This window comes from Numida meleagris, chromosome 6 (assembly GCF_002078875.1).
Source record: "Numida meleagris isolate 19003 breed g44 Domestic line chromosome 6, NumMel1.0, whole genome shotgun sequence".
Lineage (NCBI taxonomy): Eukaryota > Metazoa > Chordata > Aves > Galliformes > Numididae > Numida > Numida meleagris.
In genome coordinates this window covers 16257259-16276562 of record NC_034414.1, presented here as the reverse complement: position 1 = coordinate 16276562, position 19304 = coordinate 16257259, and the positions used below count along the sequence as shown (strand labels likewise).

General features: G+C 47.9%; 1 protein-coding gene across 5 annotated transcripts in view; it reads left to right on the top strand.

Moving 5' to 3' along the window:
• Positions 1–19304, top strand: part of LOC110400760 (USP6 N-terminal-like protein) — a 62654-nt gene that overhangs the window by 24490 nt on the left and 18860 nt on the right. For 2 of the 5 annotated variants that reach the window (XM_021400921.1, XM_021400922.1), the window contains 5 exons: positions 280–540; positions 14944–15155; positions 18407–18480; positions 18929–19014; positions 19097–19136. In XM_021400921.1, the coding sequence (XP_021256596.1) occupies positions 18415–18480; positions 18929–19014; positions 19097–19136 (192 nt within the window). In that variant the 5' untranslated portion in view covers positions 280–540; positions 14944–15155; positions 18407–18414. The remainder of the gene's footprint in view (positions 1–279; positions 541–14943; positions 15156–18406; positions 18481–18928; positions 19015–19096; positions 19137–19304) is intronic. The other 3 variants (XM_021400923.1, XM_021400924.1, XM_021400925.1) reach the window with 2 other exon arrangements.

Genomic DNA, 19304 nt, shown 5'->3' with positions numbered 1-19304 from the left:
TAAAATGGCATACAGGGGAGGGTGCAGCAATGAGGTCATGTTTAAGGCGTTAGACTTTGCTGCTGGTGCAGATGATTTTTTTTTAATGAATGCAGATCTAAGAATGTTTTTCTTTTTAAAGAAAAACAAATAGTTGGGCCTTCCATCTTATACAAATGTCCCTTCTTTGAGAGGGCCTCTTCACTTAAGTTTTTCCCACTTAACGGCACTTTTAGTGGCAGCTACGCTGTTCTTTCCATCCAATCTCTGTGCCCACACGTCTGAATATTTCCATTTCAGAAAGGAGGACGCCACTGGTGCCAGCAGACAGACTTCCAAATTCTGAAATGCAGAAGTGTTTTTAATGCTTCAGAGTTGTGACTAGCAAGAAAAACCTCACCAAAACTCACTCAACAGTTGCTGCCGTGTAAAGATAACAGCAAGACTTGCTTCTTCTCTCCTTCACTGCCTGCCGCACTGGGATACTGGAAGGAAATAATTCATGGAATTGCCCATCTAACGCTGCAGGACTTCGGGCTGCTTCTCTGCTGCAGGACCCAGGTAGGAGCTCTATGTCACAACACTGCAGGCGTTGTCATGCCGTGGACACAAGTGACCCGCAGAATTTGAGGGGTCCCCAGCGCTTCATGAGTGATGCACAACAGCATCCCACTTCTAGCCGTTGTGGCTGAGCAGTTTGAATCAGGCAGTGTTTTTCTGTCTGTCCCTGAGCTATCCAAGAGCCTATTGAAGGGAAAGGGGACTGGCTTTTTTCAAGAGCAACTGAATGCAGTGCCCTAGTTACCATGGTTTTTAAATGGAGTACTTCAGGGGTTGTACAAAAGCATCTTTAGCACTCACAGTGCAAGGAGAATGAAAGGACACAGCTTATGTCAGCACGGCATCAGAGGCTTAAATGAATGTCATTCATATATTGTTAGGAGATGACCCAATTTGGATCGTATTTATGGAGTGGGAGGGGAGAATGGACCTGTTTCAGCTGACTTTTGAGCCTAAAATGCACTTAGAAGCTTTATGCTGGGACTGCATAGACTACCACTGGGCAAAGAGAGCCTGCCGTGGGGCGTTCCCGTGTGCTGGCACAGTGCCGCGTCCTGCCCTTCCCCGCACAACATGCTGCCACATTCACACTGTGCTGTACTGCCTGGGGAAAAATTACATGTCGGGGAGAACCAGCCCTGCTGAGGTTTTATTTCATTCTGCTTTCTTGTGCAAGGCTTCTGAAGCCTCCTATCAGCGCGTTGTTTGCAGAGCAGCTCCAGACAAGTGTGTTTGCCTGCTGACAGCTCGGGGTGAGGTGGGTGCCCAGCGTGCTCGACGTGCCACTTCCAGAAGGAGCAACTTGTGCTCAGCATGGCCAAATTTGCACCTTTTGAGCCACAACCAGCAGATAGCCGGGCTGCATCAGAGCCAAGGTTGCTCCACGTGTCCCAGCCCAGCATCTGCATTAAGGCTTTGCTCTGTGGGAATTGATGCCTGATGCTTTTAGGCTTGCAAAGAAACCTGCTGGCTGGGAAAGCTCTACTTTGTGGGTGAGAACATCACAGTGCTGTTACAAAGTGGTGTAAAGCACACCTGCAGCAAGCAGGCTGCGGGTTGTTGGGTTTAGTGGGGCAAGCAGGAGGTTTCCCTTTGCCCTGCCCCTTATGGGAGTGTGAAGGGTAGGGGGGCCAGGTGTAGGAATTCTAAATCCTAGATAAGTGTTGGGTGTACCCATTTCCTGGTTAGAGGAGTTTGGGGCTTGTTTTCTTCAGAGCTGTTCTGCATTTGTTTTTATTCCTGTTTGTTATTGTTGTTTTTAAATCAGATTTGATAATGCTGGTCCAAATAAAGGATAGTGAAAGGTGAATGGCTTGCTTTGACCTGTGCACAGCCACTGGTTGGTTTGTGAGAAATGGGGCCAGAAAGAGTTAGTTAATTTTGTTTTCCTGTGGCTGAGCTGGCTCTGCAGGACTGAGAAGTAAGGTGAGTTAGTGACTGGGTGTAATGTTGTGGTCCTTGCGGCGAGGCTTTTAGCTTCATGTGTAGCCATTGAAAACTGCAGGAAATTCATTGTGTTCCTTCGAACAGGATGGAGCCTTTCACGTGATCTTTTTTTGTTTTTTGAACTTTAATTCCATAATCTTTATCCATCACCTAGCTGCAGGAAGACTCCCTGATCTTGGAAACATATGAGGGAGCAGCAGTCTCCCTCCCAGACCATCTGGGGAGTTCTGCCTGTCTCCTTGGGAGTCCAAAAGTGGCGGCTGCAGAACGGCCCTGAGATCATCACCAGTGTGATGTGTTATGAATGTCGGCATGCACCGGGCACGTGCAAGTTCAAAAAATGCATTGGGGATTTGTGCAGCGAGGGGCAGGTCCGTGCCCTCATTCGGAGGTGTGCTTACCCCAGCAGCTGGGCCCTGGGGCGGTGAGTAGTGCTGCAGGCAGCTGATGCTGCAACTGTACCTAATAGCTGTTAAGGCTCTCTTTCGACTTGCATTTAAGGCTGGAGGGGCTTGCTGCGAGTTGTGCTGCTGTTTATAGACTTTGTCTTCCTGGCTTGCCTCCAAGGTACGTAGTGGGCTGTGCGCTTACTGGTGCGTAACTCCCCCTGACTTCCCCTCTGCTTTGTCTGCTGCGCTCGAGCCCTCGCCCCGGAGCGGCGCTCCCTGCACTTCCTCTGCCGTGCTGCGGTAAGCTCCGTAACCCATCCCACGGTAAGCCAGCTGCTTCCACAGCTGCCTGGTACTGGCGAAAGGAAAAGAGGTCTTTGATGTCAGTGCTATGCATCAGGAGGATCCATTATTACTGCCTTCATCCTTATGGCTCTTCTTCTAGACTTCTTATGCATGTACACGTTATCGTCTAACTTCTTCTCGAATTTAACAGTTTTGAAAGGATTAAAATCAGCTGCTGTTTGGAGTTGTGACTGGGGATGCATGAAGACGCAGCAATTGTCATGCCCTTCTCTTCTAGATCGGACGGTGCTTCAGGTGGAAAGGAGCAGAGAGCTATCTGTAAAGTGATCTGCTGCACATTTAAAACCGGAATCCTGTTTCAGTGTTTAGGATGCTGTTATCCCACGTGTGACTGTTATTTCCTGAGGAGCACCCTGAGCGAGCTGTGTTGCCTTGCCAAGCTCAAGCCACATGTGCTGTGGTCCCTGGACCTGGGGGGCGGCGCTCCTCCCGTGCACTCAGTGCCTGCAGCTCTGGGAATCTGCTCTCAGTGCAGCACCTCCCTGCTTTTCCCAGTAATATTTCAGCTAAATGTTATGGGATGGAAGTCTAAAGAGTTAATTTTATGGTTGCTGGTTAAGTAGAGAGAGGTGCAGTCCTAAGTTTCAGCTCGCCCCAAGGGAAAGGCAGATGAGATGGGACTCAGCTGCCTTTGGCAGCACCATGCACCTGTTGGATGCTGCAAGCCCATTGAGGGCAGGTACAGTGTGTGCTTCGCCTTGTCCAGTGGCTGTCACCAGGGCCGTTAGCCTGTTGCCACACACAGGCTGGCAGAGCTCAGGGGATGCGGGGAAGGGATCCTTACAAAATGGTTTTTCCGCAGTTAGTGTCCAGTGCACAGTGTGCGTCCTTGTGCTAGAGCTGTGCCCTTGCCATGTGAAGTGGGTGGCACTGTGGGCAAGGGAGACCACGGAGTGCAGCACTGTCTTGCTCGTAACCTGCGCGGGCTCCTTGCTGTTGGCCCTGGGGCACGGGCAGTGTGAGCTCTGTTCTCCCAGGCAAAACAAAAGGCAAAGTGCTACAAACCACCACAACTTCCACTCTAAAAATACCATAAAAGGCTGTGTCCTTACAGGCTGGGCATGGGAGCCGTTCCCACCCGCATTGCTGAAGCATGAGTCACTTGGCAATCGCAAGGCGCTCCATGTGGATGCCCGGCCCAAGATGCTAGAGGAGCAGAGAGAGGAAGGGGAACTGCTCTGTGGCACTGTGGAAGTGATGAAGAGTTATGCAGAAGAGGATGACGAGCACGACGTGTGAACTCGCCTGAACCACTAGGCAGTTTTGGTTTCATTGGTGTTTTTTGAGAGCTTCCAGAACGTGCTGCTTGCTGATGATTTGTCCTGAAAGTATTTGCCGCGAGGAGCCATCTAAATATGCAGAGAACTCTGGTTTGTTTTTAGGAAGCACTGAACCTGCCACATGAACATGAAGCCAGAAAGACCCTCTGATGTGAAAGCGTGTGTTATCCAGCCTTCAAGCTCAGCTTTTTCTCTCCCCTTCTTCCCTCCTCATCTTCACCCTTCTCTTCCCTACCCTGGTGCAGAAATAGGCTGAGCTGCCTTTTGATTAAAAAGGAAAATAAATGAATGCAAAGAGAGCTCCCTTACAGTAAGCGCTGCTCATGCAGGTGCCCCGTATCCCATGCACAGGTACTGGGGAGTAAGTCCTGGTTTGTTTTGGTTTCTTTCCCGAGACGCCTCCTACCTGCCTGGCCCCGAGATGGGTGGTTATTGTTTTTCCTTTTCCTTCCTTCCGCTTGGTGAAGCCCTGGCGTTCAGGGCTTACCGGATTAAGCCCGTCAGTGGGAAATTCTATTAAAAGCTTCCTTTATTTAGACACCAGCCCTGTGATGTCACCACGTGGGCAAGTTCTCTGATTTGGTCTGGGCTGCATGTGCAGAGGGGAGGCCGTGGCCACGGAGCTACGTTGCGGTGAGGACATCCTTTGGGGTCTCCTTCCTGAGGACAGTGCGGGGAAGTCACCCAACAGGGGCCTGGGGTGCTCTCACTTCGCTCCACTCTCAGGTGCTTCTCCTGAAGGAAGTTTTTTTATAGGCCGATGCCATAGATGTGCTTGTTCTCCTGCTCATCACTTTCCAGGTTAGTCCTTTCAAGTGTTTTTCTGCTGCTGCAGGTAGCAGCCGCCCAGGCTCTGCTCTTTGTGTTGGCATCGAGGCAATGGGAGGGTTTCTGGATGCATCCCCCAAAGGGCAGTGAGAACACAGAGCAGCGAGGTGCTGGCCTGGAACGCAACCAGTGAGCTGGGCACCACAGTAAGGAACCAGAAGAATTCTGGTTTTATTTTTCGACATCTCTTTGAGACTTTTTAAATGGGGACACAGTGTATATATGTGAAGGGTTAGAAGGCAAAAGTTTACCATTACTCTACTTTTTTCCTCCATCTCTTCTTTCTCACCCTTTTGCCAAGCAAGTGACCTGTTCCCAACCTGTTCCATGCTCCTGTTAGAACTTGAATTTGCCAACAAAATTCTGTAAGGACAAGCTGTATGAGATAGCCGTTCTTTAAAGCAAATTAGTAAACCAGAGATTCTGATTTACTTAGTTTCTTGTCCTTTTTATAAGCACTAAGCATAGCCTTTACCTGTGTTGGTCTGTTCTGCTGCGGCAGGTCATGTTTTTTGGTGTGCACTGCTTTTAGCAGCTCTGGTGTTGAGGCTCAGATGTGTTTTTTGGAGGGCCTGTATGATGCAAGTGAGGTGTGCTCAGAGCCCCGCTTGGTTTCTGCACATCACAGTATGATGAAGCTGTCAGCCAGGATGGCTCAGCTCTGAAAGGATAATGCTGACACTTTCATGTTAAAAATATTCCTTAAGCTGTCAGAAAAAAAATGTGTTTTATTATTAATGCGTAGCACTGCAGGGGTCCTGTGAAACGAGCAGAGTTGATGAACTGTTACAAATTAGCAGAAGGCTGTATGCAGTATTTATTAAACAAATGCTCATCACCACATAAATCATCTCGACTCTGCAGGTTGCACCTGATGGGCACTAGATGACCCACGTCTCTCTATGGTAGCATTCACAAAGAGAAGCGTGGGGTGGCTCTTGGTGCCCACTGAACATCAAAGACCTCCTCCAGAGGTTTGGGCAGCAGCTGAGCTTCCCCTTTAGCCTGCCCATACAGAGGATTCCCTCTCAAAGCCAAGCTCTGGGCGGGGTGAGACATGGTTTCTAACCCACATGAGCTGATGCTAACTCTGCACTGCTGCTGCTCTGCTTGTTGACATTGTCTCCTTCCCACGTTTTCCGCCTCGATATCCTGAACTATAAAAAATAAAGATGAATCTGGATGGCACAAGCACTCTGCAACTCGGTATGGGTGGCTATATGCTATTTCCCAGCAGTTCAGAGGGTGCAGGTTGGGACTGGGTTAACAGCAAAGGCCATCAGGATTGAAGGTACCCTTGTTGTGATCGCTGGCAAGAAAATCCGGTGTTCACAATACATCCTTAATTAAAAAATAAACAAACATGTTTTTAACGTTGGAAAGTGACATCTGATAACATTTTCTCTGAAGAATGGGTATGGGGGTTGGGTATTTTTAGCTGCAGCTCTTCTCACAAATTTATTTTTTCTATGGCTATCTCTCATTACACTTTTGTAAGAATTTCTTCAAAGCATTTGTAGTTGCAGAAGCTTTTTCAGCCGAAGATATGTTGCTGATGGGAGGGGGAAGAGGGAGTGGCAGCCTGTTTTCTGCTGGATTTGTGTCTGATGGTGGATTTCAGTGTTGAAGTGGATGTGATTTTAGAACTGGGTGTGTCTTGCAAGGGCCTTTTCCAAGGCACAGGGGTGTCTGCAGCAGTTGTAAGATTGCTGTCACCTGCTTCTGAAAAGGAATTGGGAATGCAATTTGTGACATCTCAGCCTCTCAAAAAACTGAGTTTGGACAAGAAGTGTAAAAGAAACTCTGCACAGGAACAGACAGAAATGCTGCTGTTTAAGAATCCCATAGAAGCTCAGCATAAGGAAGGGCAACCTAAGTTTGAGGTCTGTGTGGAGTGGGTTTGATCTGTAGCTCACTATATGGAGAGATTTGGGACTTTCCCACAAAAGTTGTTATCTCTGAGATGCTACAGATAGGTTTTACACAGGAGTTCATTTGCCTGAAGGTCATCTTATTCCATCCACAGGCTGCTGGGCTGCTCCTGTCTGGATATCTGAGTCCCAAACCTCAAAGTGGGCGTGAAAAACCTTCTCGAGAAACGGTGGCATGAGGAGGAGAAGCTGCACATTGGGTTGCTGATGCTATCTGGCTGTTGATAATTGCTAGCGGAAGTGGTTGGGCTGTCTTAAGCAAACTGCTGGTGTTCTGAGCTGGTAGATGCATCTCTGCGCTTGCTCTGATGACTTTAAGTGAGGAGGGCAATTAAGCCGAATGTAAATAATAAGCACTTGCCTGTGTTTGCTGTGAGCACAGGAGAGGGTTGGTAAGAGATGTCCGAGCCGTGTCCAAGCCTTGTGGTGGCTTGTGATGGTGTTTCTCTTCTCTGGCCCCACATGTGGAGCTGAGCTGACTTAATTCAATGTCCTCTAGAATCTAAAAAACCCAAAGCATCTCAGGTCATTCAGCGCAACTTTAGGCAGTTTCTTGTAAAACCTGTAATGTGTGCTTGAAGTTGCAATTTGCATCTAAAAAACCTTGCCTTTGTAAGGTAGGAGCCTTAATTTTGATTCTCCTAAATGGTAGTGTGCAGTTCAGCCAGCCCTCCTAGGCTTCCTCTTAGTTTAGCCACGGCCGGCATCCATCCCTTTGCTGCAGCCTGAGGTTCAAGGCAGCACAGCAAGCATGTGATCCATGCCAGTATCTTGTCCCTTGGGGATGCTGCAGTCAGAGCATCACCGCACAGGTTTGGGTCAGGTCCTTCCTGACTGCAGCACCTAGCATGGGGCTGGAGCATTGTTTGGAGCCTGGGGAAGGGATGAGGATGATGTTGAAGTGGTTGTTGAGTTATCTGTATTTTGTTTTTCTCTCAGCACACGGATCAGTGGTGAGGAATTTCTGCTAATGGGCAATAGTTTAGATTAAGGAAACATTCCCTGAGCCAAGACCCTTTTGCCTGCAACAAGTGCTTCTATGCTATGATGTGTTTTTAACCACCACCAGCATGCACAAAACTTGGGTTACATCTGCTTGGAGCAACAGCGGAGCATTCTGAAGGTGTTGAGACCGTGCTCAGCCATTGGTCCAGCCATGAGTCAGAAAAAAACCAACAACCCCCAGCCAGCAAATATCTGCTCCCCGGCACGCCAAATGCACTTCCTGCGGCTCGCCAGGTGATAGCAGCATGGGCAGATGTCACTGAGCACTTTGCAAGGTTAGCTTGGGTAGCGAGAGCTGAGTGTTTCTGGTCCTGAGTTGGTCTTCTGTTGCCTGTCTTGATTTGGAGACCTTAAACCTGATACTCTGGTTGCTTTAAAAAAAATGTAAAAATAAAATGTGACTGTGTGCTAATGCATTCGGTGCTTTTTTCAGAGCTGTGAGCTTAGCAACGGGGGCTAATTTTTCATGTGGCACCTTAATTCTGAATCTCACTGGCAGGAGCAATGTGGGCTTAGTGCACTTTTGTGTCTGCTGTAAAAGAGCAGTGTTTGCAGCAGTGTGGGTCTGGGGGTGAAGCATGCTGATAAGGGGTCAGCAGGAAGGATGCACAGCGTACGGTGAGAGCAGAGAAACTACCGATGCCTGAGTAGGCAGAATGTTGTCTGGAAGTGGTGTGCAGTTCAGCTCCCAAATCACCCACCACGGCTCCTAGCAGGGAGCAAGAGCTGAGGCTGCTGTTCTGCCAAAATCCCTTCCAAAAGGAGGAGGGGAGAAACAGTCTGGAAAGGCAAATGTTTTGTGATAATGTTGAGCAACAGTAGGTGCTTTTGTTTTCTATCAATGTAAGGAAGTGGGAGAAACACGTCATAGCTTTAGTGCAGTGCAGGCATTAGGGCTGCAAGAGATGGAGCTGTAAAAGAGATTGAGGTTCTCCTGCTGTAGGGGACAACAGAGCAGGATCCAACAGCAAGATGCGGGTGAGGAAAAGACCTGCAGTGCTTTGGGGAAGGGCACTGCTTGTGCGCTGCTGCAGCCACGCTTCTGTCAGGAGCGGGTGTCAAAGGAGAAGTAGGGGAAATGCAGAGAACCTGAACTGAAGCAGTGTGGTTGTTGGAAACGCAGGCATCTCCCGAAGCTGCACTGCGGGCTAGTGATAGGAAAGCTGTCCTGTGTCATGTGGACATTGCACAAGTACTGTGGCTTTTGTTGTGTTGCTAAATAATGCGTTTCTACCAAGTATTTTGCGTTGCTGTGCTGGCACAGGTGCCATGTGTATATGGTGCTTCTCTTGGGTGATGGAAGTACTTCTTATGGCACCCCTAGACAGGGTTTGGGATGAGCTTGAGCTCCTGAATTGAGTGATGGGGAGCTCTGTGACCAGTGGGCTGGATGGAGATCTGGGTCCTGGAGTACGAGGGGTGGGTGAGCTCATAGCTCTCAGGTACTAATTACATGCAGTGATGCAAACTAGTCTGGTAACCGATGAATTTTGCTAGCAATCTCGTAGAGCGGAGATTTTGGGAAGTTTGTGCATGAAATGCTGATAAGAATTCTGGCTTATCCACAGCATTTTTGGATAGCAGAGGAGTTTTTAGCTTTCAGTCTGCTTCTGACAAGCAGTCATGTTGTCTAGATGCTGGAACCAGGCAGTTGAGCTCCTCTTGTCCTGTTTTCAGCTGGGACAGTTGCAGAGACTGTGCCTTAAGAGCTGTGCGCACCTCAGCAGAGGCCCCTCTGCTAAATTAGCACTGATGATGTAGAGCAAACTGGCTCCGATTGCTCTCTGAAAAAGCTCTTCCTGCTCATGACTCGATGTTTGGTAAAAAATAAAGTGCAAAAAAATCCCATGCAATCGGTATTCTATTTAAAGTCTTATCTCAGCATCTGCAATCTAACTCAAGCATGGATCTTACTTTTTGTGTTGGGCCCACACTTTAGGAAAAATAAATGTAATTTCTTTGTGCCTCTCCTTGTCAAAATACCCTCCACTGTTCTCAGATGCTTATTTATTGATAAATTCCCTTTTAAGAGTCCTTTTGCATAATCCCAAGATGCACCAGAGGTAGGATGCATTCGGCTGTCCCACATTTTCAGCTTGGAATGTGAAGATTCCCATTTCCCAAGCTCCAGCAGAAATGATCATCCTCATTGCAAATGCTTTTTGTAGTAATTAACTGCATTTATTGACAGGCTTTAAGTGAGCTGTCTACTTGCTTCTCCTGAATGAATGTTAAAGCATTTTAAAGATAAATGCATCTTTCAAGTTCAAATCATCATTTTTTTTTTCCTTCAGTTGAGCATGTCTTCAGTTAAGTCAGACTGTGTCTCACTTCTCACTGTCCATTTGAAACCCAGGCGATGCTTAAATTATTTTCTGCTTTGTGGGTAGAACAGCATATGCAAATAATCACTGCTGGCTTTTATGGACAGTATTGCCTTAGCCAGCATTGTGAGCTTTTTGCACTTTCTTCACAATGTCAGGGCAGGGCCTTTTCACCATCTTACAATTTATGGATTCATGCGTGTTTTCCAAGGACCAGATTTGCCTTTCTTTTTAATAGAAGTATCATGTAGATAGATTGCTCAGAGGGGCTGCCAGAAGTGACCAGGAAAGCCACCCCATAGGCTGCAGTGCCGTGTAGCCCATCTGTTTCCGGAGCTGCAGACCACAGGGTGGAAGGCAGCGGAGCTGGAATCATTGCTACAGCTTCAAGAGACATCTGTCCCTCTCTGCACACTCTCCCTAGAAGATGGGTCTCCATCATACCAAATGCTTGTCTTTGCATCATTGCCACAGTCTCTGATCTACTTCAACTTCTCCCTCTGCTTCTAATCTCATCCAAGAGGGAAGATTTAATTTTTTGTAGTTTTTCTATGCTTACTGTCACCTACCTCATTCAGTCATTAACAGACTGAAATCTGCTGTGGTCCCCTCTGACCTGCTTCTGTTGCTAAATTATTCATATCAGAAATGTTGAGCACATGGAAAATTGTAATAGTAGGTAACAGATGCACCTGAAAGAGGAGAGATTTAGATTAACTATAAGGAGGAAATTCTTTACTGTGAGGGTGGTGGGGCACTGAAAAAGATTGCCCCATCCCTTGAGGTGCTCAAGGCCATCCTGGATGGCATCCTGGGCAGCCTGATCGGGTGGAGGTGTCCCTGCTTGTGGCAGGAGTTTGACTGGATGGGTCTTTGAGGTCTCTTCCAATGCAAACCATGCCATGGCTAAATAGATTGCATAGAGTCATAGAATGGCCTGTGCTGAAAAGGAACTCGAAGATGATCTAGTTTCAACCCCCCTGCCTTAGGCAGGGTTGCCAACCGCTAGACCAGGCTGCCCAGAGCCACATCCAGTCTGGCCTTGAATGCCTCCAGGGACGGGGCATCCACAACCTCCCTGGGCAACCTGTTCCAGTGCATCACCACCCTCTGTGTGAAAAACTTCCTCCTAACATCTAACCTAAACCTCCCCTGTCTCAGTTTAAAACCATTCCCCCTTGTCCTATCACTATCAACCCATGTAAACAGTCATTCCCCCTCCTGTTTGTATGCTCCCTTCAAGTATTGTAAGGCCACAATGAGGTCTCCCGAGAGCATTCTCCAAGCTAAACAAGCCCAGTTCCTTCAATCTTTCTTCATAGGAGAGATGCTCCAGCCCTCTGATCATCATTGCTTTCTTGACCTCTTTCCCTCAGTGGGGGTAGGAATGAGTTGCTTGAGTCAGTGCCTGTATGGCAACTTCTTTGAAGCTCTCCTACTTGGGATTTGATTGAAGCACTCCAGTTAAATAACAAGAGTGTCCTAGCATCCCCGTCTGTTGTGAGGAACAGCAACATTCCTTTAAAAAAAAAAAAAACAAAACGCATTGTCACACTTTCTCGTCTCTTTCAGTTGAAACTGTTTAAAGTTGCCATCAGGTTCCTGCACAGGGCTGGTATGGGACAGACAGGCAGGATTGCTGCTGAGCTCGTGGGATGGTGACCCACCTGGGAGAAGACTGGGAAACATGGCTGTGGAACTTGGCCAGGTGACGACAAGCTTCCCAGAACTCTGCCTGTGGGTACTGCCTGTGGGCTGTCCTCAGCCCCTCTCCTCCTGGGCTTATGGCCAGGCGATGAGCTCATGGGGAGGGCTCTTTCCCCAGAAACTGAGACAAATTACTGCCTCATCTCGATGCTGGCATCATCACAGGAGGTTTCAAAACTAGACATGGGGAACATGCTGGGCTGGCAAACCTGAACTTCTAGTTCCTGATGGTTTGGGATGACCTGTGATGTCAGCGGTTTATGTTATTACATGGTAGTATATGCCACAGATTGGTAGAGGAGTACAGAATATGGAAAAGCAGAGATCATCAAGTCCACCCACCAAGTGTAAGGTGTTAAGAACGTAAGGTTTCTTGTGTCATTTTGTTGCATTTAGCTATTACTGCAGTAACATCACTGACTTCCAAATGTCGGCATACTTTTCTGTGGCTCTGAGCAGCCTGGTCTAGTGGTTAGCAACCCTGCACTCAGCAGGAGGGTTGAAACTTGATGATCTTTGAGGTCCTTTTCAACCCAGGCCATTCTGTGGTTCTATGATTCTCTTCTGTGGCTGAGAAGCTGCGTGGCTGTCTTTTGGCACGCAGGCTCCATGGATCCATTTTTAGTGTCAGACATGCGCTTTATGTCAACCACGGTGAAGTGGTAACAGCCAAATGCATTGTGAATTATAAGAAGTATTTTGGAGCCCTGGCCAAATGACACAGACGTTGATTTCAACAGCTTAAAAAAAAAAAAAAAAACCAACTGGATTTATTTTTACATTGACTGCTAAGTTGGTGAGCTGCCTTTAACAGGACGTTGTGCACGGTTTCATAAGCTGGAGGCTGTGGTGAGTACTGCGTGTGCCTGAAGTCTTCCCCTCCAGTTGGATTTTATAAACATGTTTTCCACAAAGGGAAGAGGGGAGGCTTCTTGTGTGAGTGATTTCCTCAAAGGGAAAATAACCATTACATTTTCTTGTTTATATATAATGGTGGTTTTGCACAAAATAGCAAAAATTCCTGTGAGCGTTCAGTTTGGGTAATTTTAGGAGTTATCAACAAACAGAAAGGAGGGGAAAGGTTATGTTGTAATTAAAAAAAGATTGCTTTAATACTCCTTGGAAACGTTGTGTGTCCTAATGCTGTACTGCAGAGCTGTGAAGGATCATGGAGCTTGGGAAGTCATCTTTTCAGTGCCTTCCCAGTGCTGGATGAGACACTTCTTGTTTCTCTGAAGTTTGCTGTTTCTTGATGTGAATGCATGGGGTTTCAGTGGAAGGGAAGAAGTTAACAGCAGTTGTGCTTCAGGGTCTGGAGATGCTGTCTGAAGGTAGCGCCAGCAATGTATGTGGTCAGGGAGTGTCCCCACGAGGGCTGCCAAGGCCGAGAGGGTTTGGCTGCTGTCACCCAATAAACCCATTGCAGTGGCTGAAGGAATGAGAGTGATGTGGGGAGAACCTCTTTCAAATACATACTTTCCTAGGAGCATGGGCATTCGTCTAGTCTGGGTTATCACTCCTAAACATGGGATGTGACCAGAGGCGAGACTCACGCAGTACTTGTCTCATTTTAACTCGATTTTAGATGCCTGCAGCTTAGGGATATAGTGGCCCCATAGGCTATTTTCAGTGAGTTTTCTGCGGATGAGCTGTATCTTGTTGCTAGTAGATTTTTAGCTTCCTACCTCTTATTTTCATTGGCTGTCCCAGTGCCTTTATATCAGAGGACGTTTGTTGTTTCCTTATTTGCACTTCATAAGGATGCGGTCCCACTGTGCCAAGGAGAGCACAGGCTGCTGGCAGCACGTGTCCCAGCCTCAGCCTGCTGCCTGTTGCGTGCTGAAGTGGAGAGCAATCATTGCTGTATCTTCCTGTGCTTTAGTTAAAGAAATGTAAACTGCTCCTCATTCTGAAGCAGCCAGAAGTCTGCTCCTAAGCTCTGTGTTTATGCAGCTTCTTTCCAGGCTTATGCGTCACCCAAAGAGGGGGATTTTTCTTCTAGATTTTTGGCCTTTATTTATAGACACTGGAATGGAAGATGGAGGAGAAAATAAATTTTCAATTCCCACAACAGCACGTGGACTTTTGCATTCTCTAACTTCTCTCTTTTTTTTTTTTAATGAGGTCAAGTAGAAATCATTTAAATAGCGAAGCTTCTAAAAAAAGAGAGGAAAAATGCATGCATCTTCTTTTTTAAGAATTTTTTTAAATTCCTTCTGAGATCTAAGAGTAGCAGCTGCTGAGGCACAGTGTGCAGGCCCACAGCCCTGTTGGGGGGTTCAATGTGTCTGGAGCTGGAGTTTGGCATTGCAGCAGTTGAGCTTTGCATAAGGGCCAGGGCTGGCCTGATGTAGTGCGGGTGCAGAGGAAACTGGCCCTCACTCCTCTCCCTGCTGCTTTTCTCCTGTGCACGTGTCTATGTGTTGCAGAGTGCAGGTTGATAGCCTTCATGTCTTTTTTTGGAAAGACATACCAGTTTTTAAGGCTGTCATAGTGACAGCTACACATTGGACTCTGTTCTCTGAATTGCTTCAACTGCTTGGATGCAGTGAGTAGAACCTGCTGGGCTGCAAGGAGTTTGCCTGTTGGGATAGAGGAGTTTGAGGCTGCTGGGGGGAGGGCCCTGCCACTCAGCCAGGCCAGCGAATGGCTGAAACACAGAGCCTTGTGCAGAGAAAGCAGCTGGGGACATGCAGAGTCAGGAGGAAGCTCATCCTGAGCACACTACAGCTTGAACACGAGTGGCAGTGGGGGGGATAGTTTTCCTGTGGTTGGGTCTCTCCGTTACTGCCTACTCCTTCCCCTCTGTGCTGGGAATCCCTGCCAGGATGGCTCTCTGGTGAGACCCCTGTGTCCTCTGTGTGTAGATGCACAGGGGGTGGAGATGAGGATGGGACAAAGCAACCCCTCGGCCAGCTGGGGATCCTCTCCCAGCGTGCTGCCAGCAGCACAAAATCCCACCATGTTCCCAGTGAGCTTCCTTCCTTACACATCACAGTGGTCACGGGTACTACAGCCTGCACATCAATGGCACCTCTGCCACCTTTGCCCACAAATGCACAATGTGCTGCTAAAGGGCAGCACCGAATGGGATGGGAAGCTCACCAGCTCCTTGCTTCCTTTGCAGTGAGCCCGCAGCGGGAACCGTCCCTTGCTCAGACAGCTTCCCGCTGGTGCTGAGCTGTGGAGCACCAGGCCTGCCGAGGGCTGAGCTGTGATGAGTGCATGACCAGGAATCATCACGACCTGCGACGAAGGGCCTGCTGCTGGTTAGATGCCCAAAAGGGAGTGCACAACTCTGGCTGAACTGATGCATCTCGGCACCTGAGGTAGGCACAGGTAAGGGCATGGTACCTCACATCACCACACTCCCTTTGCCCGATGTGTCAGTCGAATCACCCCAAAAGCAATTGTACGCTGCCTGAGGCAGTGAATCATCCAGACCTGTGCTGGGCAGTCCTTATGTGGTTATCCTGTATGTTCTGCGGTCATCCTGGATGTTCTGCTTCTGGGCTGCTTGGGACATCACTACTTGCATCACACAGCTTGTACTGGAGACCTACTCAGCTGTCACCAGCGCCTCGTGCTAAAGGAGGGGGGCGTGTTCTTGTAGAGGTGGCTGTGATATTATGATGCATCCAGATATGATACAGATATAGTGAGTCCGGAACCGATCTGAGTTGTCTGTGACACACCTGTGAGTCATGGAAAGTGATCTATGGGCAGTCATTTGCAGGGACCCTCAATTGAGTCATTCACCTCCTTAAGATTCAGCTGACTTCGTGCTCCTTACACTATTCAGAAAAAAAAATTAACATGCCTGTGTGCTCTTGGATTTGTCATAGTCAAGGAAGTAAACATGCAAACAGGATCTCCTGCGTCTGTGTTCTTCCTGCCTGGTAGTAATTCTGTTCCTGAAGCCATTATTGACTTTGTGAGCTCAACTCTGATTCCCTTTTCTCCAGCATGGCTGCAGCCAAGTGCCTGCTTTGCCTGATGAGTGATTAGCAGTGAGCAGGAATGGGCATGGGTCTGTGTGCTTCAGTGAAGCCTTCTGGGGCATTCTGAGCATTTTGCAGCCCACTGCATACTGAGCTGCTGGGCCACTGGGGCTGTGCGCCGCAGGGATCTGCTCTGAGCGCTGCCCTGGGACAAGCAGCCAGAGGTTGGCTCTGCACAGCGTGTTCCTGCAGGAAAAGTGCAGGCTTGTAGCATGGGCAGCCCAGGGTTTGATGTGATTTGATTTGTTAAAATGTGCTTTTAAAGTAGAGTATGGAACAGGAACAGAGACATTCTAAGTTTCCATGGTGGTGGATGCAGTTGTCAGCTATGTACATTTTTGACTGTGTCCCGCAGCAGTTTCAGTTTGATACAGGCCTCCATGTTGTGCTGTGTGCCAAGATGTGCTTTTTTGTTGTTGTTTTTTGCACATTCAGGACTCCAACACATCTTAACCAAACTCATTTCTTAGGGTAACAGTTATCAGTTGAGGAGTTTTTAGCTTTCTGTCTGCTTCTGACAAGCAGTGAAGCATCTGCTTCATCTGCAGGTGCTGGAAAGAACCAGGCAGGGAATGGCTAACAAGTCCTAACGGGGTGAGCTCACTGAGCAGAGCCCAACACTCTTTTCTGTGGTGACAGAGGTAAGACCTGAGGGAAAGCTCAGTGACTGTGTTACCTTAAAGTCAAGGTGGAGGGAGTGTAGATAATCTGCTTTCTCTATTTACCAGTAAATAAGATGATAATGACTTCATGGGGAAAAAAAGAATCTGAGACATCTTGGGGAGGATTATTACAGTAAGTCTAACTTCTAAATAGCAACGTTTGCAAAAAGTCATGGAGTTTGGATGCAGACACCTTCTGGCTGCAGCCAATACCTGAAATCCCACACGGTATGCTAGCAAGGGGAAGGTTGTTATCATCTAGGAGAGACTTAGATATTTTGTGAAGAGTTTGGTTTTGCTGATGGCTAGGCAGTGTTCAGCATGGGTAGGCAGTACAGTACGGAGAAGCAAGGTCAATACAGGCGTGTTCCGGGTATGAGCTGCAGAACTGGCTGCTTTGCACCGGTTCGAGGTTTCTGGCTGCAGGGAGCCTTTTGCAGAGGCTGAAGCCAAAACACATGTGGTCTTGCTGCTTTCTTCTGCTATGTAAGCCTTCCTTTCTTACCAAAAAGCTCTTCCTCTGGTTATTTTATTACAGTGTGTGGTAGAGATGGTCAGAATAATTTCCACTTCGTAAGTGTCTTAAAAAATCACACATTTAATTTGACGTACAGTTTATTCTTCCGTCCAGCCTGCACAATATTTGTATTTTTAGCAGCACCTTAAGTATCTCGTTTGAATTCTCCAGCCTCGTAGCAACCCAAAAGTGATGTAAGAAGGAGTTGGGGCAGGAGAGCAAATTGCCTTTGATTCAAAAATCTCAGAAGAAAAGCGTGGGAAGCGGTGATCTTCCCTTCTTGCTTCTCCATTTATTTCTAGTGGCTCTAGTATCTATAGGAGTCCTCAAATTAAAGAGAACCACGCAAGCAAATGAAAAAGGACATCGCCATTAACAAATGGATCTGTGAAGTGAAAATGAGGGAGGTAGTGCTTTTCTTCCTATGCTGCAGCCTGCAGAGGGTCAGGATTTGCTGTGTGTTGTGTTCATCCACCCCCAGCATGGGGCAGGACCAGCACAACCCATTCATGCGCAGCACACATGGGCAGCCAATGTGCTGGCCACGTGGTTCATTTTGTAATTTCTTGCAGGAGTCTGCCTAGCTAAGGGTCCCATGTGCTCCTTTCAAGCCGGACAATAAATCTCTGGACTGTATTATTAAAGTCATTTAGCTTTCAGATGCTCTGGGTAAATCACTGGATGATTCATCGTGTGGCAGTGGGGAGAATAGTTTAAGGCTGTGATGGCCCCTAATAGCTTTTTCCCAACCCTGCTGAGTCTTTTTACAGCAGGCAAAATAGGCAAAAATCTCCTTCGAGCAGACAAAAAGCCATCTAACAAGCTATTCTAAGAGGCTTTGTATTCCGAAGTGTGCAGAAGTTTTTTCCAAATGCTAAGCCACTGGGGAACTGATGCTAGTCCCCAGCTCCATCCCTGCTCCTCAGACGGGCGCTCTCCACCTGGGACCTGTCGACTGGCAGAGCCACAGCCGTGCAGATGATAACACGGCATGACTTCCAGTGCTTATCCTGTCTGCAGCTTCAGAATTCATCACTGCTACAGGTTTGCACTTCTCAATTTTAAAAAACTTTAAAAGCTTTCTGTCTTCTGTACAGCATGCGAGTGCACAGAGTAAAGGCAGAGCATCTCCCCCTCCAGCTGCTGTGTAGACAGAGGTCCCGCTTGTTCCAGTTCAGTTGTTTCCCAGTACAGGGTGAGGAGCTGGCAGCTGTGCTGCATGCATATGAGCTCCATGCAGGCTTTGTATGGAGACTTCCCAATCTCAGCCTCATTTTATCTTTTGGATAAGGCTAGGAGCTAAAGTTGTCAGCAAAGCTTTTCCCAATTAACGCTTTGCTAAAATATTTCCTACACTGTGTACAGGTTTATTTATCTCTTTTTCTAATTTTTTTTTCCTCTGCCTTACAGCTTCTGACATGAAGAAAGATATAGACACTTTAATAACCCAGGAAAAAGCAGAGATCATTGCCAAGTATGAGAAGGTACCAACCTCATGTTTTTCCTCGATATGCTAGCTAGGGCTGGGGCTATTTGATCAAAGGGTCAAGCAAGGGATTGCCACAGCAGCCCAGTTCTTCCTGCCTGCTTCTGCCTGCCCATCCTCTCTCACAGTCTCTTGGATCCCATATGTGTTCCATACAGTCATGGAGGCCCTGGGTTTCCAGTGCTTCGATGTCCCTACTAAAGCCAGGATGGCTCGTGCCCAACAGCACTGTCTGCTGTGATGTACAACCTTTCCCAGCCCATAGCAGAGGCACCCCAGATAAGCCAGATGGTCTGAACCAGTAGGCTTTTCCCTTGATTGTGTTGCATTTTTTCTCTTTAGAGCAGCTTTTGGTCTGTAGTGCTGTTGCTTTGTGCTTTCTAGCATGCAGGCACTGGGGTACTTCCATTCCTGATGTGGCTCATTGACCTTCCTTCTGCTTTCAGGGCAGGCAGGAGGGAGCCGCAATTGACCCGTGGGAAGATGCTGATTTCACGCTGTACAAAGTTACTGACCGCTTTGGGTTTCTGCAGTAAGTCCTGCTCTCCTCTTCCATCCTCACCGCACACACCCTGCTGTCCCCATGGCTAACCTGTCACCCCTTGCTTTTCCAGCGAGCACGAGCTGCCAACCCGCACCGCCTTGGAGGAGAAGGTGAGAGCTGTCAGCTTTGCCAGCATGGGTACCGGGTTCTTATAACTTCTGGGGGGGAGTGGTCCTTGTTTTTAGTGATCTGAGGCTAGCTGAACCTAGAAAGACTTTTTTTTGGTCAAGGAATGGTCCTCTTGGAAATGCTTTCTGCATGTTAGGCCTGTGTCTCTC